The sequence below is a fragment of the Tasmannia lanceolata genome, unplaced genomic scaffold (assembly GCF_043159265.1).
Source record: "Tasmannia lanceolata isolate RefF3 unplaced genomic scaffold, GAP_Taslan_0.1 ptg000006l, whole genome shotgun sequence".
Classification (NCBI taxonomy): domain Eukaryota; kingdom Viridiplantae; phylum Streptophyta; class Magnoliopsida; order Canellales; family Winteraceae; genus Tasmannia; species Tasmannia lanceolata.
In genome coordinates this window covers 39,948,707-39,975,300 of record NW_027518683.1, presented here as the reverse complement: position 1 = coordinate 39,975,300, position 26,594 = coordinate 39,948,707, and the positions used below count along the sequence as shown (strand labels likewise).

Genomic DNA, 26,594 nt, shown 5'->3' with positions numbered 1-26,594 from the left:
TCGGAGAAAAGTCTTATGCCGGTGGAATGTAGAAGTGATTTAAAGTCCTAATCGATTTCTTAAGTGATTTTGACCCAGTGTGGAATGAAATTTTGTCATTTTGAGGACGGTGTATGAACGAGTCCTAATCGATTTCTTAAGTGATTTCTTGATTTTTAGGTGGTGTATGTACTATAGGATTCTGGTCAAAGGTATAAGTAATTAAATATTAGTTCATATGCTTGATTTTTTTTTATTTTTAATTTATAGTGTTTTTAGCTATCCAAAGCATGTTAGCTTGATTATATTAGGGAACATAGGTGAAATTTTGGTTCTAAGCCATTCATGGCATCAGACCTTGCGAAGTGTTACTGAATGCGGTGGTTTGGTTTTTCTTCCAATGGCAGAGCGTGGATTCTTTTCTCTACAGTAATTTACAGAATCTGGATGTTTATCAATATGGCTGGAGCTAGAGTTTGTATCTTTGGAGCAATTCTAGCTGTCTTTTTTTGTTGCTCTATCCTACGTGTGGGAGCTCAGGTCACTGCTGCCTCTGAAGGTGAATTTTCTTGAACTTGAGTTATTCTGCTTAAACGTGTTGTATGAAGTTTCGTTTGAGGTTGTCTTGGATGCATGCCTCACTATAATTTGATCATTATTATAAATTTAGCATGTCTTGCTAGGTGTAATTTCCCATGTGTTTTAATTAGCTTTGTACTGAATGCATATTCTTCTCTATTATAGAATTTTATAAATTATGTTTTTCCCTTTCTGGCTCCCTTTTGCACATCTTGAAGTCATTTTTTCTGTTTTTCTTATTACATTTTAGTTCTCCGTAGGTATCTACTCTCGTTGAGAGGTATGCTTAGTACGTATTAGCTTAGGTAGAAAGAAACTTATATCCTTTGCTTCATCAGCTCTCATTCACTCGGGTTCACCATTAGTGCAAGTTTATCAGTGATCTAAATATTATGATTGGTGACTTCGTTTAGCCCATCTCGACAGAAGTATCATCTCGGATTTACCTTTCTTACTATAGTTGTTGTGTAAGCTCTTCTTGTTGATTATGTTGAATCATTCGCCTCTTCTAGGCATTTTGGATAACACATGCTGCCCTTTTGATCACTAGATGGTGTTCATAGGCTAACTTATGAGAGAATCAACTCTGAAGGATGATGATTGCTTTCTATATCTTTAGTTAACTTGAGTGAGTCACAACTATTAGAATTGTCATTGGATCACCAATGCGGGTCTCGTTCGTTGCTTTAAGTCAAGTGATTGTCACGTCATCAATCCTCCCATGCAAGCTTGGATTTGGATGACTGAAGATAATTGCCTCATGTATGCTTGTTTAGCCACCATCAGTGTGAGCCACTATTCTAAATCACGTCAATCCAAAGTTATACTAGTAACGCAAATCACTTGGTCATCGTCCGGATTATACTATCATCAATACATATCCAATGCTTATACCCAATTATGACATTCTCATTCATTAACTCCGTAAAATCCTTGTATTCCTCTAATCCTCATAGCGTCTTGATCAGGATCCATAAGGTAAGATCTTCCAGTCATAACCCGTTATTCCGATAAGCCATTTGATCCTAGCCTATGATACCAAAGTTTTATGAATATGGGGTTCGCAAATTATTTTCTCGGAACTAGAGTGGTGTGCTGAGCTTCATGCTCTAGTTGTCCAGCTCCAGGTGTTCTCAGAGATTGGGAGATAGAGATAGAGTGAGTGGAAGGAGGGGCTGATCTAAGCCAAAGAAGAGAAAGAAAGAAAGTAGAAGTAAAGAAAGGGAATGAGGTATGACTGATCCTCCCTTAAACAGGAGAGAGAGGGCAATGGTTGCCAACTAAGCTTTGTAGTATAGACTCAATTTTATTCAATCATATCATCGTAGCTAAGGCCATAGGCCTTTACAATTTATACACTCAATTTTATTCAATCAAATCATCATGCTAAGGACATAGGCCTTTTACAATTTATAGATACTTTAAACACCCTGAAATTCATTATTAGGGGAGGATTAGGACACCTAAGCATGGTTTAAAATATCGGCCAAAACATGTCGTGTCGGCCGAAATATGTCAGTTTTGGGTTGCACCGAAACAAAATCCACATAGAATCGGTTTTTTACAGTACTTCGGCCGAAATTTCCACCAAAATTTCGGGTTCATGTCGAGAAAAAGCCAGCCAACTCACACAAAAGAGAAGGAGAATTGAGAATAAGAAATTGGTTTCCCCTGCAAAAAATCGGATCTGATTAACACCACCACCAATAAAACATAATAAGATGGATCCCCATCAAATCCAACATAGCAAACCCCCCATTAACACCACCACAAACAAACCCACATTAACACCTCCATGTTAACAGTACATCTAGTAGCTTAGCCATGTAATCACACACAAAAAAGATCGACAACAAGATAATTTTGGTATCACAGACTAATAAAAAACTCTACAAATGATAAACATAGCTGATCATGAAGCAATTAATAGATAAACCATTGTGGTTAACCATCACACACAATAATAAGAGTTCACAACAAACGATTCAATCACAACTAAATACCAAATCGAAAATGAAAAAACTCATATCACAGTTCCAAATCAGAAAAATAATTTTTATTCCAAAACCCAAAATGGATAAACACAGATAAGCCCAAATAAGTGAAAAAAACAGACATCAGCCCAAAAATGAGGGCTCCAAAGCATAGATTACAGCTAAAAACGAGGGTTTTATGAAAAAATGGCACAAAAAAGAAAAATACAACAAAGAAAAATGATCCATGAAAAGTTCTAGGGTTTAGAAAGCTTAGACAGAGATGAGAAGAGCAAAAAAATGGCAGAAAAAAACTAAAAGGGTTTAGACACCAAAGATCCAAAAAAAAAAATGCAAGGGTTTATGGCAAACCACAGATTTCGTACCTGAGGTTTATAGGCGAAGGAAAAAATGAAAGGGTTTGCAGCAAACCAAAGGGTTTATAAGCCAACGAAAAAATGCAAGGGTTTATAGCAAACCAAAGATCCCATTGCTCCATAGCAAACCAGAGATTTCATACCCAATATCCAAAAAAATGAAAAAAAGGAAGAAAGGGAGGAGGAGGATGCGTACCTGTTCGAGGAGTGGAGGCAAGCTTCAGTTGGAGAAGAAAGAGCTCGGCTTCTCCTTTCGATGGTTGGGGTTTTGCTTCTTCTTCTGTTTGGAGAGAGGTGAGAGATTTTTTGGAAAGTGTCTATCGAATTAGGGAAGAGAAACTAGGGCAGAGATTTTCTTCAAACCCTTGTTATGTATTTCTGAGTAAGAAAACAACAAAGAAAAATCGTTTTCTCAAGGTTGAAGACAACATAGAGTTTTCCCTTCTCTTTGTTTTCTGGTTATGATCGTTTCTATTTGAAGACAAGATTGCTCCTCATTTTTTTTTTCCATTTTGAAATCCCAAAAAATGCAGACCTAGCATCGGATCTTCAAGAGACGAGAGAGATGGGTAAAGCTTCGGATCTTCAAGAGATGGGTAAAAGCTTCGGATCTTCGTGCTTTTCTTGATGGATTTGGGGTTTGGGCTTTTTTTTTTTTTACTTCTCTTCTGTTTTCGAGAGGAGCATGAGGCGGTGATCGAGGAAAATCCGTGCGAATCCGAGGCTACCGCACGGATTTGTTTTCGCAGAAACACCCCCTCCACGTCGGATTATTCGGATTCCACGTTGGAGTTCGGGTTTCTCAGCGCTCTCCGATTACGGGCAACAAAACGACCACATTACCCACTTTCCACGGAAACGAGGGGTATTTTCTTTTCCGTTTCCGTTTCCTTGCTGCAACTGAGAACAAGCCCTAGGGGTTGATGTTGTATTGTGACTTTTTTTTTTTGCTTATGTGATGGTTTCTAGGTGTGTATTTTAGCTTATTCTTGAATGCCCTGGAGTTTCATCTTAAAATTCTATCATTTGCATATGTTTCCATACGTTTCCGTGATGTTACAACATTTCCACTGAAATTTCCTCTGAAATTGAAATATTTCCATTTCCATGGCGACTGAAACTGAAACCTAAACTGAAATTTAAAACCTTGCTCCTAAACATCACCAAAATCAAGTTGTAAACACCAATTTCTACCCCCTTTTGGAATTGTATCGACTTAAGATACATCTTACATTGACTCCTTAAAGCTAAATTCGTATCGCTCTAAGGACTCATATTCTTCCACCAATAGTAACAAGCAAGTTTCAAATGACCTGGTCAATTCTGAATGACTTAAGGACTCCTATTACGTGGACTCTATCTAATCCTATTACAAATAAACTAGGACTCTTCAAACCCATCATGTTAACTAACCCACTCTAAGTCCCACAAATACAAGGACTCCCTTATGTTGCAACATGGGCCATTGTGGTCACTTAGCAACCTAAGTGATTAATTACAAATGGCTTAAATGCCCCTTTCAGTTAAGATTTTCTTCATAAATACGTGAGCTCCATTTTAAGCACATACCACTTAAAGAAATCAAGTGATATTGGGAAAAAAAAATCCGTGGAATCCCTCCTATAACTTAAGGGACTTGAAGACACCTAAAAGACACTTAAAATTAGAATATGGGAACTAAGATGGTCACCATCACTGCAGAAAACATGTACATGTTTTGTCCTGTAAAGTGTTTGACATCCTTATGAAAGAACTATGGTTTAGCCAATAAAATGTGGCTATGTTCATGAGAAGAACACCGTGTAAATACTTCATCTTTGTTGTCCTTTCCAATCTAGAATTGGAATGGCCACAACAAGTTCACTCTTCTCTTTACATTTAACAAGTGTTAAGAGATAGGGTAGGCAGTTTAAGTAGCTTTATATCGGTTTATATTACTGCTTTATGTTTTTCATGTGTAGTTAGGATTGGGCATTAATTGGTGGCATACTTGTAATAATAACCGTAATTGATTCTATCAAAGTTTCTACGCCTTGTATAAAAAATACTCTTATTCTAATCGTGGGAAACTTCTAAACTCCAAACATCCAACAATTGAATAAGCGTACTTGATGAATGATCAAATAGCATCATATCATCTATTTGTACCATTACACTAAAAAAATCACCCCAAAAGACTCCGCAACATACATCAAAAGAACACTATATATCCCTCAAAATCGTATCTATTCTTGAGTTCATCTTAGCTCTTCATATTAACTTCTAGAGGGACCTAATGTAACCCAGAAGACATTCTAAAACCCAAGTTATTAACTTTTAAATGAAGGGGCCTGCAAAAAATCACTAAAAATAAATTATTGTACTACCTTTTGTTCGCCTACACTAAAACCAATTTATGACCCAAATTTAAACACCTAGTGTTTGTGCAAATCAAGCATAAAAGAGCCCGCCACCCCCCAAGTCAAACATATGAAATTAAGATGAGTACACTTGGTTCAACCACTTAAATGACATGATAATAGATTAAAGACCCTTGTCTTTTATTAGTCATAGCCCTTCCAAGTTTCTACCATAATGCATGGATGAAATGGATCTTCTTGCCGTAGGAGCTGAACCGCCTCATCCTAGGCAAGAATAACATGTCTGGCAGGTACCATGAACAAGCATTTTTTGTGGCTTCGAAGAAAATAAATTTAAATTAGATATGGATCATCAGTACCTAAGCAAATCCCTTACCTTTGTCATAGTATCATTGTTTGATAGTCATATCCCATGTTTTTGGAGGATCCTTGTTTCATAACATATGTTGCTTGATTTATGTCGATGTTAAAGTATAGGGATGATCAATTAAGTATGATTTGTCGAAACATTGATTTCTTTTATCATTATGATTGATTAATTGATTTTTTATCATTATAATTGAAATTATAATGATCAATTGTATTGATTTGCAGCCTCTGCATTGCAAGCTATCAGGGGCAGGTTGAATGATCCTCTAAACCATCTTAATTGGACTGAGGGAGATCCTTGTATATCAAACTGGAGAGGGGTTTTGTGCTTTAATGCGATATTGGAAGATGGATATCTACATGTTCAAGAATTGTATGCTTTTGATACTTTTAATTTTTCTTTTCCCATTTTCTTAATTCTTATGTTATTGAATTTCTTGTTGACTGCTGGTTACAAAAAGGGGATTGTTGTCCCAAGGTTTAGCATTAAAAGAATGGGTTTTGTTAATTTTGTAGCACCAAATCATAAGCTTTCTTTCCTGGACCATTGCCTTATTTTTTTAAACTCCCAATGCTTGAAACAAATTAGAATTAATTATTTGGGGCAAAAGGGTGTTTTGTTTTCATTATAATTTTTCTTCTTATATATATATTGATTACCTTATCAAAAAAAAGAAAAAAAAAGAAAAGAAAAAAAAAGATGCATCACCCACCTCATCCTTATAAGGTACACAGTTTCCCTTTTTGTTTTTGGGAAAATAAAAGATTTTATTAAGAATAAACACTGCAGGGCTGAAGTGTTATAGTGTCCCATTTTGATAAAGAGAACAACCGAGGTGGTATAATGTCAACCCCCCGAGGTGGAGAGATACTTCATAAGATATTCGGTCGACCGAGTATATGCTTCAGTCAACCGACCACATACATGGTTGACCAAGCATTCTTGGTTGACCAACAAAAGTTATTGGAATCTTTCAGTAAATTTCGACTTTATGCTTTGGTTGACCAAGCTTATCCTTTGGTCGACCGAGCAAAGTTTTTGGGAATTTATTAAATAAATTCCACCTTCCTTTCCTTCGGTCTTCCGGACATACCTTTTGTTGACCAACTAAAGTGCTGTATGGGTTCCAATGTGTGTGAACACCACACTAGCCTGTTGGACTAGGGTCAGCTCGAGTTCTTGGTCCATTTAGATAGTGTTAAATCATTTTAAAATGCCATGGACTTGCTGATTATCGAGGGAAATTATTTTCCATTCTATTGAAGAAAATCACTTCCGATCTTCAGTGCTTCACGATCAATTGTATCTTGGATCTTGCCTTAGCTTCAAGATTTCTTAACGTTTGATATTGGCTTTGGCTCTTCATCCAACGTTTGAGTAGTGAGCACCTTCTTTGAATTGTTGCTTTGGTCCTTTTATCTTGATATACCATTAGATAGCTATGACCATTGCTATGGACTTAAACAGATTCACTCTGCACACCAAAATCATTAGTCCAATAATACAACATAGTAAATCAAATTTGGTTTGTTGATCCTCAAAAAACAGGTTTCATAGTACTTGTTGAACCCTTGGGCTAACAACTGGCAAAAGACCATTACACTGAGTATGCTGAAGAAGAAAGGTGCCATTTAGTAAAGAGGCTTAAGAGTTGTGCAATAATTTTTTCATCCATTATTTGTTTACTAGGGAAGCGTGGAAAGGCATTCTTGGTTGGTTTGGTGCTTTCGGTATTTCTACATGTTGTCCAAGAACGAAATAGTCTGTTTTTCAATGTGAAAGATCATATTTTGTGGATTTTGGTTCCTTTTACTATGGTTTGGGTTTTGTATGAGGAACATAACTAAAGAACCTTCAATTCAACTAGGGAGCCTTAAAGAAACTTATTTGGGAGGTGGAGTGATGGGGACATCAGCAACGTTGATTCAAAGTTTACAAGCACAGACGTGGACGAGACTGATGGTGGAGAGTATAGCATGGGCCACAGACATAACATTTTTATTTTTTATTTTTTATTTTCGTCATTTTATTTGTAGCCTACCTTTTAAGCATCAAATCTCACTCGTTTGGGTGTGTTTTTGGTATTATTAGAAAGATTTTTCAATTACCTATCTAATAAGCCTAAGATTACATGATTTGGATGTGATTTGAGCAAGTTATGAGTGTTTTTAGGAAATGGTATAGGTATATTATGGGATTACTATTTTAGGTAAGATTTTAACTTTATTTAGTTTACTTTGGATTAGATGAATGGTGAGATTAGTTGTTAGGTTTTAAGTTATCTTCTAAGATTTCTTTTCTTATAAATACATCTTATGAAAGCAATGTTTGGGACTTTTTGAATATTAAATAGAATTGACGTTTTGCTTGAAGCCAGAAATTTGGGCTTTTCTCTTCTTTCTTTTTCTTGTGGTTTGGAACCATCTTATCTCATCTCCTTTCATCTATTCTCTTCTATTTCTTCAATCAAATCAGCACAAACAAGGTTAGTAAGTCAGATTTTCTATTTTCTTTGTTCTTAACCCTAAAACTAGAAAAACCCAAAATCTATAGATCTCCCTTGTTCTACAAGATCTTGTTTTGAGATTTTTGAGGGATTGTTTTAGTGATTAAATATCACCTAAAACTCACAAGAATCTCAACTTTCAAACCCTTTTGAATCCTATTGCAAGTTTTACCCTTTTCAAGCCCGAAAACCCTTTTTAAAGATCCATAGCCTAAACTTACCATCAAATCAGAACCTAAACCCTAGAATTACGTTTCTTTTACCTACCGAAGCCCCTTACTTAAGATCTGGACATCATTTTCCTTCAATTTCCAGATTTAAAGAAATTACCAAAATACCCCAATGGTCTAATTCTGGACTGTTTTGACCCAATTTCTGCTGTTGGATATATTTTTTGTTTTCTTCATTGTTTATTATTAATTTCTCTTGCTTTTGTTACATCTAATCGATAGGTCTTACATTATCTTTTAGTTCTTTTAATTGGTTGCATGCGTGGGCCTAGTTTCAGACTAATCCTTCTATTATCAATTCATCTTACGAATCTTTATCGCTTTGATTGATTTGTATGAGGTTTAGTTCTTGCTTAATTATGATTTTTACAATTATTTATGCTATTTAGGTCTCATTATTGATGTTGTCCATATAGATTAATTAGGCGTTAATTCAGCCCTAGGTTAGTTGTTAAGTATTCTTTTAATAATGCTTTTGACTTTTGGCAGCTTTTGTGTACATTTCTTCAAAACCATGGGCTGGTTTTCACATTCTCCAACAAAATTATGACAACCCACGTGACTTGTAGAGGAAGGTCTGCATATGACAACGAAAGGGCTAGTTTAACAAAGGGCTGATTTAGGAAGGTCTGCATATGAAAACCCATATTTTAGTTCTAACAATGTTATTCACTTATTTGGGTGAAATTTCACCAAAATTTCTTCCAAGTTTTCATTCTCTTTTTCAGAAACCCACTTTGGCATTCCCCATTACTGATACCAAAAACCCCAAAGGCCACCATCGAATCCCACATTCATCCTCCATTGCTCCATCAAAACCCAATACGGCAATTCCACATTCAGCCGCGATTAGGGCTTGGATCCAAAGGAAAAGGAAAGGGAGAAAGGATCAGGCAAACATGTGAATGTATCACTTCTATAGTTCTATCTTCCTCTTTATCTTTGCTTCATATTATGTGACTAATGTCTCTTTATTTCTCGTCACATCTGTGCATTTTGTACTTTGTGTATTTTGTGTCAAAATCACCATTCGGTTTTTACCGAACTAACCGAAAACCGAACCGTATTTTTCGGTTTCGGTTCATTTCGGTTATCCAGTAAATCGGTTTCGGTTTCGGTTTTAGTTTTTAGGTAACCGAAAATTTTTGGTTCGGTGAATTTCGGCTCATTCGGTTCGGTTTTAACCGATTGAACACCCCTGGTGGTCCTCTGATATGTACTCAATGAGGGTTGATAGTTGAAGAGTGGGGGCTTCCAATATTTTGACTTGAGGATTCCCAGTTATGTTGAAGGGTCTGAGTGGTTAGTTTGAGTCTGGTACAGATGGTACCTTGGATGCTATCAAGCAGCCTTTGGGTAGCCAAGGGCTTCTTTAAATTTTCAAAACTAGCGGCAGAAAGCTGCTCAAAATTATTAGGTTATAGCTGGTCCTTTCTAATAAGCAATAAATTACATGTTCTCAAGAGTTGGTTTAAATTTCCACCGAAATTATTTGTGAAATGTGGCATGCACTAAATTATCAGAAATGCACAACAACTCATGTCACTAGGTATTCTATGTTATTAAAGAGGATCTAGGTATCCCTTTTCCCTAGTGTAAAGAGGATCTTTCGAAAAAAAAAAAAAAAAAAACTCATGTCACTAGGTATTCTATGCTATTAAACCATTATGGATGGCGTCTTGCTTGTGTGATGGTTTCTATGTATGTATTTGTGCATATTCTAGCATTTCATGAAGTTTAATAATAAAATTCTTTCATTTGTATTTGTTTCCTTATGTTTCCGTGATTTTACAGAATTTCTATCAAAGTTTTCAACCAAAACTTTTCCATTTCCGCGGCGACGGAAACCCAAATTTAAAACCTTGTTCTCAAGAGAAGAATGGAAAACATGGACTATTGTTTATAAATGAAATGTTTGTGTATTGTCATTTTAACAAATGATTAGTTTATCAAAATATAATTTTAAAAACATTTATTAGGCGATGGGTTTTATCTTTTGATGTGAAAGATCAATTTGAGATACAAAAATTTTATGTTAGCAAATACTTGGATCAGATGGATCAGCACATATCATTCAACTTTCTATAACAATGCCTTGGCTTTTCTTTTGCAGGCAGCTACTAAATATGAATCTCTCAGGGAGTTTGGATCCTCAACTTGGCCAACTATCTCATTTGATAATATTGTAAGGCATAACTTAGATTTGAATGATAAAACAAAAATTTGCGCAGAGCAATTTTCAATTTTTCTAGATATAACTTGGCAAAAAAAGCTTTTCTAGATGTCCTATTTGTTTAAAAAATCGTTCGTATGAATCAATGTTGCATAAAATATTCCTGCAATATTATGCTTTCGTCCTTTGTGTTGGAAGGGACTTATGTGGAACAGCATAAGTGGCAGTATACCAAAGGAGATAGGCAATATCAAGTCGTTGAAACTCCTGTAAGTTGAATTGCTATTATTTCATAAATAGTACACTGTCGTAATATGTTGCAAGAACTTGCCTACGTGCACATATGTATGTTTTGAACTTCCAAGTCTTATTATTATATAGTTCTCTCATAGCCACTTGCTGATCATACTTTATTTATGTGGAACATAAATACTTCTGCAACCAAAATAGAGACAAAACAAAGTGTTTAAACTGATATAGGAATAGAATTAGTGCTTGTTCTTGATTTCTGAGCTCACATCTAGTACTCTTGTGAGTATTGAGTATTTATAATTTGATTAATAGATGGAGTTATTTCATGCAAAAGTTAAAGAATTACAAAGATAAAACAGTCTAAAGTATGCAATCCCAATTCTTAAAATTTCCACATATGCAACAGTTGACTTTTTTCAGTGATATTAGCTGCCAAATTTGGAAACCATGGCAGCTAATATCTAGAGGAATGAATCTCGTGTCATTCTCATGGCTGTAATAAATCGGCTAAAAGAGGATCTCATATGATCTGTACAATATAGGATTTCTGTTCTTTTGTTCACTTTTCTTTCTTTTTGATGCTTTTTTTTTCTGGAAGAGACCATTTTAAACCCATTCTTTCTCTTGTTAGACGATTAATAATTTTTTATTGGACTATTCTTCCACCCATCTAAATGGAATATTGCTCCATCGTTTGCAAATTTCATCTCAAGAATTGATACTATGAGCTTTTCTCCTTATACATGGTAATTGATTCTGGACTTCTGGTTTAAGAGGAATGTCCACAAGTGCAAATGTCAGGGTAAGTACTTTCATAATATGGCTGAATGGGAAAATTTTCTTGCAAAATATAAGGGTAAAAGATTAATAACAATAAGACTATAGCCATTAAAAAAAAAAACCAATATGTCTACATTATACAAGAAACTAATTCTAATAATATTACTTTGTAATGCAAGAAACACCCTGCAATAACAACTACTCACACATTCTCCTCCAATTGGAGTGAAGAGGTCAGTTTCTAGTGCAGAAGCACCATTATAACCTTGAGGAAGGAGCACTAGCAGCCCTTTTCTTTTGAATTTCATTTTTGGGGTTTTAATCACTTAAAATTGTGGAGACCGTCAACTTATTAAGTCATAACTTAAATAATGTAAGTTGGTCTTTCAATAACTAACCGGTGGGGACTATCAACTTAAAATATTACTCAGCAATTGTGGATCTTGGACTGCCAGGGGGTGGTGCGCCGCGTGCGACGCGCTTCCCCGCCATCTCCCCACACTTGGGGGTGTGTTTGCTTGTGCATGTGAGTTGCTGGCTGGTTTGGTTGTCTCTTTTTGTTTGCTTTGGTCAGGGGGTGTTTGTAAATGTCTGCGATTCCTGTGAACTTGGGATAAAGATCCGAATTTCACAGGAAAGAGATTCTCAGAGTCGCCGCTTAGGTTAGGGCCTAGGACCCTTGTCTGAATTTCTGATGAACTAGGGATAAAGATCCTAACTTCATAGAAAAAGCAGTGACCAAAGCTACCATCTAGGTCGGGGCCTAGAACCCGTGATTAACTCTGTTTTTAGCCATGGTCTTGACAAAAATCTGGGTAAGGGATATAGTTACATTCGGGGAAGGTATTAGGCACCCCCATGCCCGGGTAAACTCGGTCGCTTGACTTGACTTGACAGTTTTGAGAAAACTTGGCAAAATTAGTTTTAAACCTTTGTTACGATTAAGCTTATTTTCTAGTTGGATTTCAAACAGACGATAAGGTAAAAATAGTAAGGAAAGGAGGGCTTTTCTCATTTATTGAATAGAAAAAGATAAAGAATTTTTTTTAATTTGATCTTCGACGAACGTTAATGCTCAAAAGATTGAGATTACCCTTGAATCTACCCTCATTTTTGACCGTTTTATAGCTGTTGGAAGGGTATGTGACGTCTTTTTGCATCCAAAAGCCCTTAGATCTCTCTATATATACCCTTCTAACCATTTTTTACCACCAACAATTCCTTCACATTCTCTTACAAACTTCACTACTACACTTTCCTAATTACTATTCTCTACTCTAAGCTTCAACTACACACTTCAAGCTTCTTCAATCTCTCCATAAGGGCTTATCTCCTCCAACTAAGGCTTCAACACCCAAAGGTTTATCTCCTCTATGTCCAAAGGCTTCTACTTTCTCCGACTCCTCCAAAGGCTTCAACTTAAGGAGATAAGTTGCAAGGTTTCTTTAAATTTATTTCCTTAAGTAATTCTCTTTCTCTTTGATTAAGTAACTCCTGGAGATGGTGGTGACTGCGACGACGAGGTTTACCACTTGGTTGAGTATGATGATCCTCAGCCAGACGATCCACCATGATGATCCTAAAGTCCCAACACCTTAGGAAGATTGAGGAGTTACTTGACCTAATGAGCTATGCTATGAGAGATGTGATTTAGAGATGCATTTTTTTCTTTTTTTTATGTATTAGTTGTAGTAACTTTGTTTTTTAAGTCATAAAGATGTCTTTTTTATGTATTTGGTTCATTTAATTATTTCTCATATTTTTGTAATAATTTCTGAATTTTTTGGAATTTCTTTCATATTCTTAACTGTTAAAAAAATTTTTCCCTTGTCGTAGCAAAACTAAAAGTTTCGAACGAAATGCAGAACAAAACAGACGAAACACCGAAGCGTCCCGTTCTGGTTGCCAAAACGAAACGGCGAACGAAACGGAATTTATAACATAATGTCATTTCATACACCAGAGAATCCAAAAGGGCGAGATATGCACTACCTTCACTCAATCCGTGGATCAGCTAGCTGATGTTTTTACCAAGTCCTTGAGTAAAGCAAAGCTAAATGATATTTGTAACAAGCTAGGAATATATGACATCTACATTCCGCTTGAGGGGGAGTGTTAGAAGTGTATATGTGCCGACTCTTTTTCACATTTATATAAATACGTAAGTGAAGGGGAGGAATCCCTAACTCACTCTCTTTCTCTCATTCTCCTCTCTTTTCTCTTCTCTCAAGAAAAACCTTGCATGGACGTACGTCTTGTATCCTCTGATAAGTCCATTGCAGGAAGAGTCTGTGAGTTGTAGAAGGCTCTATATGGGCTGAAGCTATCCCCGGGAGCCTACTGGTTTGAGATATCCCATCAAGCTATGTTAAAGTTTGGGTATGCTCAGTCAATATGTTCAAACATTGTTCATTATATCTGCCAATGGAAGAACTACAACCTTGATCGTCTATGTGGATGACATCATTGTCACTGGGAACTACCGAAAAGAGTGGAAGAAAAAAAGGCTTGCCTGGCACATAAATTTATATCTATCGAGGTTGCAAGATAAGGAAAGGGGCTTTGTCTATCTCAACAGAAATATGTTCTGGACCTGCTACGAGGGACTGTAATGCTTGGTTAAAATCCCAGTGACACACCCACTGACTTCAATCCCAAACTCAATCCGGACAATACTCGTGATCCAGTTGGGGCTGGAAGATACCATAGGCTTCTAGGTTGACTTATCTATCTGTCCCATATACGTCCCCAGAGATTGCTTATGTTAACTGTGGTGAGTCAGTTCATGCACACTCCATATTCATCTCACATGGAGGCCATATTCAAGATACTCAGGTAAAATCAAGCCCTGAGAAATATTTACTATTTCTAAGCATGGTCTTATGAATTTAGAGGCCTATGTGGATCCTGATTAGTTGGTGATCAGAGGCCCACGTTTGAATACTGCACACTTGTGCGTGGAAATCTCGTGACATGGGGAAGCAAGGAACAGTCTGTTTTGGCCAAGGTTTTAAATTTCGGTTTCGGGAGTAGTTTCGGTCGTCATCGAAACTGAAATTTCAAAATTTCGGGCGAAATCCACGAAATCAGTTAAATACTGTTTAATTCCATAGAAAATTTCAGCCGAATTACTGAAATTACCGAAATTTCATTCAGGAAATTATTATTTAACGGAAAAGAATCTACTTTTTGGGTGAAATCCCTAAAATTTCCGCCGAAATTTACGGGGAAATGAAATTTCGACCGAAATTATATACGGTTTCGTGTGTACCTAATTTCGGTTTCGTTCTCGACCGAAACCCGAAATTCCGGTCGAAATTTAAAACCGTGGTTTTGGCTCAGTCCAGTTCTAAAGCCGATTATCGGGCATGGCCCTTGGCACATGAGTTGATACGGCCATTCATCCTTATGGAGTGTAGGAGATAAATGTATTTAAATGTCAGTTGGGGTTTGGAGGGGGGGGGGGGGGGGAGTATTTATGTCTTTTTCAATCATTACGGGGAGGGGCACTCTGCTTTGTTTGTTATTTTTTTTAGAAAAAACCTGTTTTTGGGTTGATGTGTGAGAACTCTTAGCCCGTGGCTTGTTAAAAAGGAGAATCTAACCTGCTTGGATCGTTTTTTGGGGAGGAATAATTTGGTGGTGCCCTTGTTTCGAACCGAGCACTTGGAAGGGACTTTTTCTGATTTTTATGGATTTCTTTGGGGGGTCTTTATACCTAAGGCATGCACACAAAAATAGGAGAAAGGGGGACTCCAAGTCGATCCCATGACTTGTCTCTCCATGTATTTATAATCACATCTTTGGCCACATCTTTGGCCAATTACAAGTATAACCCTTTTGTGTATTGTACCTTAGGTAAGAGGCATAAATGGAAAATGCTATCAATCCATCTGAATATGCTTGGTTTGGTCATGAAGTAATGGATTATTGGAAACTTGAATAGCACTCTTATTATCACCATAAAGAAGAGCTGATGGATGGAGCATAATGCCAATGTCCAAGTGAAGAGCACAAAACCTGACCAATTCCCTGATATTGCTGACATTGATCATTATTTCGCTTCAGCTGAAGGTTTAGAAACAGTATCATGAAATCAACAAATCACTTTGGAACATGCACCAACCAGTTGGGGGACAGCTTGTCCCCTTTATGAACTCTTCTTGTTTGGTTGAATAAAAATCGTTACCTTTCAAAAAGAAAGAAAGAGCGCTTCATTCTAAACATGATATTTCTAGGCTTAGAAAGTATGTGATGAGTCCCAAATCCTGCATTCGAAATGAAAACTGACGAAATGATTCCAGGCATCTAATTCCTTCTTTATCATTACCAGAGATAATGATATTATTGGCATAGTTAAGAAGATTAGTGGTCTTTGATTTACTACGATGTGTGAGCAAGGAATAGTCCGAAGTAGTCTACTCAGATTCATGGTTAACCACTATTGTGCGAAAATTTTCAAACCATGCAATGGAGCTTGTTTGAGACCATAAAAAGATATCTTCAAATTACAAACAAGGGGCAGAGGACATAGGAGTGAGTATTCTAGCTCTTGGCACATCAAAACTGGCAATTGATTAGGTGTGAGAGCTGCGTCACCCCAAAGGTAATGTGGAGCATGCACATAAAAAACTGGCATTAAAAATGTTCTCGAGCTCCATTTTTAGAAATTCTTGAAAAGGTATTGACCCCCTTAATCAGAGAGTTGGGTTTTAATAGCCATTTCAAATCGTGTTTTCAACAATTTTACATGAACAGGAAATACGTTCATTGCATACTATTTCTTGCACACTGGATATATCCACCAGAATCTTGTATGATCGCCAATAAAAGTGACAAAATAGTGATATCCTTGTAGCTATGTCATGTGTTAGGGTCCCTACACATGGCTATGACCCACTTCAAACGGTGCCTTTGTAGCATGGGTGCTTGTGGGAAAGGATAATTGAGTAATTTAGCTTAGTACAAATGTCAGAATGAGAAGAGTACTAAGTGGCATGCGAAAAAGTATTTTTATTCATTATTATTTGACAATTCAACATATATTTAAATCTGCCCCCATATGGATTACTTAATCGTCTATGCCATAGAAACTACAAAATATTGACTGGCAATGAAGAAGCAATTAGCAGATGAATAAGAGTAGGAAATTATCTCCTTATTCACATCGATGAAGTGAAGGCGCTCGCGGGCTATGCCACATTCCAATCACCTTCCCTGATCACATGTCTTGTATGGCACAACCATTGGAAGAAAATGGGACAAAACATTTTTGCTCTTTTAGTTTTCATACAAAAGGTGAACTGGTAGAGAGATGAAGGACAAAGAAAACATCATTCGATTGAAGGGATTGCCTACGAGGGGTAGGAAGGGCAACAATACCACATCCAAAGATAGGTAAAAGATCACCACTAGCCATAACAATTTGGCAATCACTGGGTATTTCTATAATGGTAGAAAGATTTTATTTCACTCTCAGTCATATGAGAGGCACCTGAATCATTGCACCAATTGAAATTAATTGATCCTAAGTTGTTTACTATGATTACCTGAAAAATCACTAGCAGTGAGGGCTGCGGAAATGCCATTTGTAAGAGCAGCCACTATGATTTCTTGAATAAACTTTTGGATAGCATTTGTACAGGAGTGACTGGATTGAGCAATCTTATCACAACTTGGATATGCTGGAAGGTTTTGCCTAGTAAGTATGATGAGTTCCACACCCTCCACCTCTACCACTTAGGTGAGATCCTCATTGATTTCCTGGTCCTACTATTCGGCCACCCACCAGAGCCTCAGGAAGATGAAAGCATTTGGAAATTATACGTCCAGGATGATGGCGATCAGAATAAGTATTCCTTTTCTCACAGTTTCATGCCAGATTCCCACACTCCTTGCTTTCAAGACGTTGCATCTTGCTTACATCATGTTTTTGGGGTTATCCCTTTTCACCATGAGTAGAAATACGGTATTCTGTTGTTAAAGTATAAAAGATTAAATAATGCCTTCTCCAACAGCTTAAGCTTTTGGAGTAACTGGTTGTTTTCACATGGTATTAGAGCCAAAGGTCCTGAGTTCAAACCTCCTTGATAGCAAAAATCCACATGCAATGGCCAAACCCAAAAGAGGGGCCACATGTGTCACTTGTAGGCCAACCCTAAAAGAGAGGGGCCACACGCGAGGGGAGTGTTAAAGTATAAAAGAATAAATAACGCCTTCTCCAACAGCTTAAGCTTTTGGAGTAACTGGTTGTTTTCACATCTGCGGTCAACGAGATCCAGCTTCTAACTTCGCCTGCATGTGTGTATGAGTTTCAAACTAATGCATTTCATAGAAAGCAGATAAGAGGTCAAGGAGCTGGCTGCGGCTAATAATGTTGGCACGGTAATGCAAAAGTGATTGTTGCAGAGTAGTGGTGGCTACAGAAGCTAATTTTCGATTTCATGGGGAAGAAACCAATCATTCGGACCATTAAAAAAAACAAACCAATCATTAGGAGACAGGAACTCAGTTCTTGCATTTGAAAATAAGCAACAGGAGAAATATATCTGGGTTCAAGTGAAACTCTAAAAAACAATGAAATAATTCAATTTTGTTTGCTGCAACACTCTTGAAAAAATTTCTCTATTCAAAACTGGTCAAAAGCCCCATTAGATCTTTCTTTACTCTATAGGCTTATAAACACTTTAAAGAGAGGGCGAGCCTTGGCGCAACGGTAAGATTGCTCCATTGTGACCTGGTGGTCACGGGTTCGAGTCACGGAAACAGACTCTCTGCAAAGCGGCGGGGGCAAGGTTGCGTACATCTAGCCGTGCCCAGACGCCACAATGGCAGGAGCATCGTGCACTGGGCCGCCCTTTTAAATGCTTTATAGAAACCCTAAAACAACTTCTTCTATTCCAAGGCAATTACATGAAAATAGACTCCCAAATCTTTAAGGAAACATCTAATGAAAACAAAAACTAAAAATAAAACTTGCAAAAATAGTTTTCTCTACCGTTATTCGCTGCCTATCAATTAACAGCTGAATTTGTAAATCAATGGTCTGCTCCATCGATCAAAGATTCAGGCCATCAATTGACCATGATTCTCTATAGGCGCTACGGTTCTTCACTGCCCATCAATCAAAAATTGGATCTGTCGATCGAGGATTTGGCCTTTCGATCAGTGACCTAGACTTTCAATTGAGCTGCAGTCCTGGTCACTCATCAAATTTTCGTTCAACCCCTTCAATCTCTTAGGTCTATGCTGGACCTTCGGATGGCTATGAGATTTCAGAAAATCCCACTCAACTATACATCAGCCACACTTAAAAAAACTCAACCTCGAGTTCAAATTTTCGTTCTGGCTATAGTAAGGAGACAAATGCTTATCATTGAAGGTGTCATTGATGTTCATGCTAGACGGCAAACATATTTTGTCAGCATTATCATTCAACTTCTCTAGCACTTCACAAGGACCAATCCTCTTCGGCTTCAACTTGTACTTTCCTCCAGGATATCTCTCCTTGGAAATGAACATCCAAACCTGATCTCCAACTTCAAACTTGAGATCTCGCTTATGCTTATTGGCCTGTTCCCTGTATTTAGCATGCCTTTCCTCAATATTTGCTTGAACCTTCACATTAATGCTTTGAATATCAGTCATCATATCTTTCACCTTCTTGCTCAAGTTTCCAATTGTAGAAACAAGAATAAGATTAAGTGGTCGCTGAGGGTAGTGGCCAAGAACTACTGTCTTTCCCAATGTTTCATGAAAAGGATTATCCATCTCTAGCTCATGATTACTGTCTTTCCCAATGCTTCATTTCGGATGACCAATGGGCTCTTCATTGTGGTGTCTTTACGATGTCTCTATTTTGGCCCCTGCTCACTCTCAGCGCTGTAAGTTTTGCATCTCCCATTTCAGATGCTCTTCTATTCTTCTAAATTCAAACAGTCCTCTTGTTGTGCTTGATTTACACGAGCACCACTACATCTAAAAGAAAGATTTGAGGATTTGCTAAAATGTTTTTATCAATTCTGAAATTTTAATTTTTTATATAATTATATAGTTATAACAAGTAATATATTGAAAATTTTAATAGTTTATAAGTAAATATTATGTTTTATTTCATCTAAAGAACTTACTATTTGGATGGGTAAAACTCAAAACATGCAGTAATTGTAAGTTATGGTGGTAGTATTTGGGAAAAAATTGATAAAAGAATACGAAGTTTTGGAATCCGACACTTGTCCGACATTGGTATGTTGCCCATTCAGAAGAATCCATGTAACATGGCACAACGTCTATCATGTGCAGCGATGTGAATCGAACCTGGATCTTATACCAGTTTGACACACCAAAACAAAAGGAGCAGATTTGAATAGATTATATCCAAAGGAAATAAAGGATGTAAAAGCAAAACTAGAAATGCTTCAAGGTGGTGCCTTCTGGTTGTACAACCAGTTTGGGGAGAAAACTCTCCTTGTTTTCTTTAATCTTCCATAAATGCCCTATTACATTCATAACTTCCCCGCAAATACTTATGTAGCCCTAAAAACAATCATATTCCTTGAAGCTTATCTAATCTTAGAGGTACAAAACACTTTACTTTTAAAGTGAATAATGTAAAAGGCTAACCAAGTGATAGTCCCCAAGGTTCAACCTATTTAAATGACTGACTTAACTTGATGATCCCCATCACTTTGTCAAAACACCCCAAATTAAGATAAAAGAAATAGCCAATGAAAATAAAAGAAAGAAGGCTGCTACTGCCTCTTTCCCATGACCATGGATTTAAATTTTGTCCGAAACCGAAATTCGGGCAAAAATTTTGGCTGAAATTTCGAAAAATTGATTTTTTTTTTTTAAATTTTTTATTCCGAAATTTCGGCCGATATTTGGGAATTAGTAAAATAATGCTTTTTTTATTACCGGATTTGGGCTGAAATTTCGGTTTCAGCCAAGGGTGAAACCGAAACCGAAATTTAAATCCATGCCCATGACAATGATGGCTGCCCCTGCATCAAGGTTGGAAGGTGGCACTTCATAAAATTGATGGTCGTCATTGCAGGTGTTTGAATAGACACAGAATTGGCATGCCTTATTTGATAATATCGATCAATTGTATTCCCACATTTCTTGGCATGAGCGCATTGCCATTCATTTGTCTCACAGCCATTGTTACAGTCATGAACATGATTAACACATGACCATCACAATTGTCTCTAAGCAGTTCCAAAGTTGAATATCATTATGGACAGAAAAATGTCATTCAAATAATGTAACTCTCATTGCATTGATATTGATAAAAAATTCTATTTGTATAAACATGGGCATCACACTTTACTAGTTAACCTTCAAATTAAAACCTTATAAAATTATTGACCTATGTTAAAGGTTATTGTAAGGGCATCTTGTACGATAATTATTGACCTATGTTAAAGGGTATTGTAAGGGCATCTTGTACGATGCAAGCATGATCGAGATGGTTGAGCAAAATATATAACTTTCGATAGAGTATCTTAAATGTGATTTGCTTGAAAATATTCTTGTATGTGTTTTTTTTTCTTCCATGAGTACATAAAATCAATTTTAGTATTTCAACCCAAAACTCACTCAACTTCTAAGAAACTGGGGCTTTCTTGCGAAAAATGTAGACCCTTGTGCGTATTGCACAAGGAGAGGCACATATGCACATCCGGGATTGTACATCTAGTAAAAAATATGCAGTTTTTCGCCCACCTTAATTGATGTACAGTGTTACATATAAGTACTTCTCTGCTCCATTTTTAGAGGTCACTGCTTGCCCGTGGACATCTCAAATATTGCTTGAACGATATTATGTTTCTTTTCTTGTTTCTTTAGTTAAGTATCTCAGCTATAGTTTGGTCTTAAGAAACTTCTGGTCACCTATGGATGTCCTACTCTTGAGGTCAAAGATATTCTACATTGATATGAATCTTTTTTGCTCTGATTTTCTTGTGGGAGCCTTAGATAAGCACTTTCTTAAAAAGTTGACTTGTTTCTTTAGTTAAGTATCTCGGCTATAGTTTGGTCTTAAAAAACTTCTGGTCGCCTATGGATGTACTACTGTTGAGGTCAAAGGTATTCTACATTGATATAAATCTTTTTTGCTCTGATTTTCTTGAGGTAGCCCTAGATAAGCACTTTCTTAAAAAGCTGAATTGCTTGTGCATGATTTTGAATTTTCAAAACACATGTTTGAAGGATTTATTTCTTCACTCATTTACTTACTCTACTCTGCATTTGCAGGCTTTTGTGTGGAAACCAATTATCGGGTTCTTTGCCTGATGAGCTTGGTTATCTTCCTAACTTGGATAGAATCCAAATTGACCAAAACCATATATCAGGATCATTACCAAATTCATTTGCATACTTGAACAAAACAAAGCACATGTAAGTGGATCTTAGTTAATTTTGATGTTAGTTGGAAAGAAAATTCAACCATTTTCATCTAAATTCTTTCTTTCCTCTTTGGCAGCCACATGAACAATAATTCGATTAGTGGGCAAATTCCACCCGAGCTTTCCAGATTGCCAGAGCTTGTTCACTTGTAAGTTTTTGCTCCTGTTAAAGAGGAATGGGCGATTCACAGACGCCCTTGCAAAAAAGAGGGCAAAGGGCGCCCTTATTGGTCAAATTTCACTACAAACATTTATGATCTTGATTTTTTGTGCCATCTTAAATGGGATTTGACCAATGGAGGCGCCATTTGTTCCCTTTTTTGCAAGAGCGCCTGCTTGTGAGTCTAGAGTCTAGACTCCCTCATGTATAAATTATACAATACTCTATTAGCTCCCAGTTTCAGTTATTCCATATGATTAGACATTTGCTTTTCATTTATAGTGTGTAGAATATGGTCTTTTTGTCTTTTGTGCAGTATAGGGATGCCTTTTGTGTAGTTCAGGGATGTATTCAAACCAATGTCTATGATCCACTTATCTCTTTGGACTGGATCCGGCATGTCGGTCCAGTCTGCCTTAATATTTTGTAATTGCAGGATGGGACTACTGGTCCCGATTGCTAAACTTAATATTAATGAAAATTGTCAATTTTCAAAATAATAATAATGTGTATGCTGCTTTCATGCTTCTTGACTTCTTGTTACTGACAAGATTTCGTGGATTCTACAGGCTGTTGGACAATAACAACTTATCTGGATATCTTCCACTGGAGTTATCTACAATGCCAAATTTGCACATACTGTATGTTCTATCCTTGCAATGATTCTGTATTCAACCAACTTTTATTGTTGTTTTCTATCTTTGAAATGGCTTTCCGCGAATTTGGCTAGTATTGGAGAAATGACCAATATACCCTCAATACTACACAATACATCTAACAATCCCCATCAAGCTGGAGTATATATGTCATACATTCCGAGCTTATGATGAATATCATTTAACTTGGCCGATCCCAAAGGTTTAGTGAACACATCCACTAGCTGATACGCATCAACAGAGCTCTATAGGGCAACACCATCACTGCCTTGCTCAAGATAATACAGGGCAACGATCTCACGACCCAAACCAATCCTCTTCCCAGTCTTTAGATCCCGAAACACACGATAAGAAGGGAAAAAGGAAATAAAACAGTTTAGATATTTAGTCAACTGAGTAACAGGGAGTAAATTAAAAAGAAACTTCAGAACACAAAGAACAGAAGATAAAGTGAGGCCAGTGGGATTTGAGATTACACCAACTCCTGATACATGGGATGTAGTCCCATCAGGCAAGTATTAATATGGCCAGAGGAGGAATTTGACTCGAAAGAAGAAACAACGGTGGAATTACCATTCATGTAATTTGAGGCTCCTGAATCAATGAGCCAGGATCTAGAAGATGTAGCAGTAAGGAAACAAGAGGTGCTATTTTTTTGTGCAAAAGTGGCAGTCGATTGCTTGCCCTTCTCTTTCAGACATAGCAACTCCATATTCAGCAAAAGAAACAACCTAGGTATTTGTAGGATCAGTCGGTGGAGAGGAGCTCTCCGAAGTAGCAATAGAAGCATCAACATACGAGGAGGTTGCAACTCAGGATGCAAGTCATAACAGAAATCAATAGAGTGGCCCTCCAAACCACAGTTAGTGCAGATTCGGGATCCACGGCCTCCAATGCCATAGCCTCCCCCTGAGTCCTGAGCAGCACCACGACCACGACGCTTAAGACCTCGGCCTCCACGACCACCACAGTCATAGCTAAACTGAGCAGCAAGAGTTGATCGCTCAGTGGAAGAGGTTATCGACATTGTGGACCCTCATAGAGTTGTCAAGAGAAGGTAAAGTGCCCGAGCCAATAGTCTGTTGACAAATCGAAAGAAACTTGGGTCCCAAAGAGTCCAAGTACTATACTACCCGCAAGTCCTCATGGTGCCCAGCACTGTACATAAACATGTCCATCTGCTCACAGAGCGTCACAAATCGGGTGCTCGGAGATGCCGTAACTGAAGAAGTACCCATCACATATCACATATCCTAGTTAGATTGTTGGTGCCAGAGTAAAGAGTCTCGGCACACTTCCAAACAGCCTTGGACGTAGGGAGATACATCATCGGTCCAACAATCTTTGGCTCCATAATGTTCCATAGAAGTGCCTGAATAATAGCATCTTCCTGGCTTAATTTATTGTACGGCTTATCATCAATAGGAGGAGGATCCTGGGTAATGAAATCTGATTTCCCCTTGCCTCAGAGAATGGACGCTACAACTCGACGCCACTAGGGTTGGCAACGGAGTGGGTCGGGTTGGGGCCGGATGTTACATTCCTCGTCGCCGTCGCCGTCCCTATCCCCGTTCCGGGGAATTTTCCTCGTCCCCACCCCTTCCCCGCTTCAGGGATGGCAGTGAATCCCGATCCCCTCCCCGTGGGGAAATATCACATCCCAACCTCGCACCCTACCCTACTGGGCAACGAAGCATGCATACGAGAACGGGGTGTGGGTACGACATGATAAGGGTACGCGGATACGTGATTTTTAAAAAAAAATTGGATATGTGTACGTTGGGGCTATGCTGACTATAATATTTTTTTTTTAATTAGAGAACAATCAAATAACAATAACATCACCAAAATCTAATATTACTTCTACTTTTTTAGGTTTTTAATTACGGGATATATATATATATATATATATATATATTATAGATATTTTGAAATATTCACCCCGGCCTTTTGTTAATTGGGACAACCCCTCTATTGTAAATCTATAATTTTCGATTTAATTCGAACCGGGTGCGCACCCGATTTGTACCCAAACCTCCAAACTGGATTTTCGTTTGTTTGCTATTTTGGTGAGTACTCGGTATGCACCCGAAGAGTACCCAAGAGCACCAGCACCCAATACGCACACGATATAGGTGCGTGGGCCTCCAGAGAGTACACGTGCTTCTTAGCTACGGGGACAAAATCCCCGCCCGTCCCCTCAAACAGATTGTTGGAATCAAATTATTACATCTTTAATAAGGCTCTGTTTGTTTTGTTTTTTGTCGTTTTGAGAACCGATTGTGTCCAAAGCCCCCTTTTTTTTTCTAACTCAGAGAGAGAGAGAGAAAGAGATGGGGGTGGAGAAATGGAGGATGGATGGTGCCTGAAGTCCGAAGAGATGGTGGTGGCGTGTGGTGGAGCACGAAGATGAGGCCCAAAACCCTAATATCCAAAACCCATTCCCTCTCTCTCTGTTCTCGTTAGAAAAAAGAAAGCTAGAGTAGAATCCCTAATTCTAAGTCCTATGCGTTAAAGACTAATAAGGCTAATGAATAATTAATGATATTGGCACTGCAAGTTCTAATAGTTGATCGAAATCAGCTTGTCCTTTCTTTTTAAATTGGCTTGAAAGAGTTCTTTGGAAACTGTAATAACTTTTGAGTTTTGACAGCTGTTTAAATGATAAAAAGACAATGAGTTAGTGTATTTACAATTATCAGTAACCTATTAAAATGTTTAATGTTCCTAGTTTTATGATAAAAAACACTAAAACATTGAGGGATTCGTAACGGGCCGGGCCCAGCTACATCCCCATCCCCGTCCCCGTCCTGCCCCCGCTTCGGGGAATTTTTCCATCCCTGTCCCCGCCCCTTCCCAAATTGGGCCCGTCCCGTGCGGTGTGGATCCCCGTTTTCACAGGTGAAATTGCCAGCCCTAGACGCCACGAAAGATAAGTAGTGCCATCAAACTTGATGGAGGTCATCTACACCATAGGAACCTCTAACAAAGAAGAACTAGAGGGGGCAACCGAAGTAGGTGTAGCCATGAGGATATTAACATTAAGAAAGAAAACCACAAACGACGACGGAACAATAAACAAATCAGCAACAACATGTAACTGAAAGTGCCAACAACGACGACAAAGAAAACCACAAGGGAGAACAATATGTTGTCCCACACACCACCATGCAACTCCGAAATAAAGATAGAACCCGGCAAGAACCTCAACCTCAACCAACTATGGAAACATCAGCTGCCACATCAGCCCGGATTCGCCAAACACAAGTTTGAAAAATAACTAAGGGTTTAGATGATGAGGGAGGATCCAAAAGAAACCCAAAATATGATGGTTGGAAGACAAAAAGGGTATCCGAACATATGTAAACTGTATGGAGGGTGGGGCGACAGTTATATGGGGTGCAAGTGCGGGGAGATAGTGAAGTGAAGGGGCAATAGGGTTAGGGATGGGTTGCCTTTTTTTTGTGGGGAGGCGGGGGGGGGGGGGGGGGGGGGGCAAATGACAGATTGGATTTTTTTGGGATTACGACAATGAGAAAAAGGGTAAATAGGGCTAGAGTTTTGGGAGTGTGCGGCAGTAAGATGGGGGTGGGGGCGTAGATTGAGGGTGGTGGGTTGATTTTTAGAGTAGGGTTTGTGTGGGGGATTGGCATGTAACCCTAGGGCTCTGATACCATGTTGAGTAGAAGAAGAGAAGAAGAGAAGAATGTGAGAGAGTTAGTCCCCTCTCACCAATAACACACACACACACACACTCACAAGTATTCACCCCATGCTATGCATGGGTGTA

At 37.9% G+C, this 26,594-nt stretch overlaps 1 protein-coding gene across 3 annotated transcripts in view; it reads left to right on the top strand.

The window, feature by feature from the left end:
• Positions 1-245: 245 nt before the first annotated feature.
• LOC143880292 (putative LRR receptor-like serine/threonine-protein kinase At1g06840) overlaps positions 246-26,594 on the top strand; it is a 114,928-nt gene continuing 88,579 nt past the window's right edge. For 2 of the 3 annotated variants that reach the window (XM_077383148.1, XM_077383147.1), the window contains exons 1-4: positions 10,670-10,816; positions 21,837-21,980; positions 22,066-22,137; positions 22,718-22,789. In XM_077383148.1, coding sequence (XP_077239263.1) covers positions 10,752-10,816; positions 21,837-21,980; positions 22,066-22,137; positions 22,718-22,789 — 353 coding nt within the window. In that variant the 5' untranslated portion in view covers positions 10,670-10,751. Of the gene's footprint in view, positions 539-5,862; positions 6,011-10,487; positions 10,560-10,669; positions 10,817-21,836; positions 21,981-22,065; positions 22,138-22,717; positions 22,790-26,594 lie in introns of those variants that run through there. The other variant, XM_077383149.1, reaches the window with a different exon arrangement.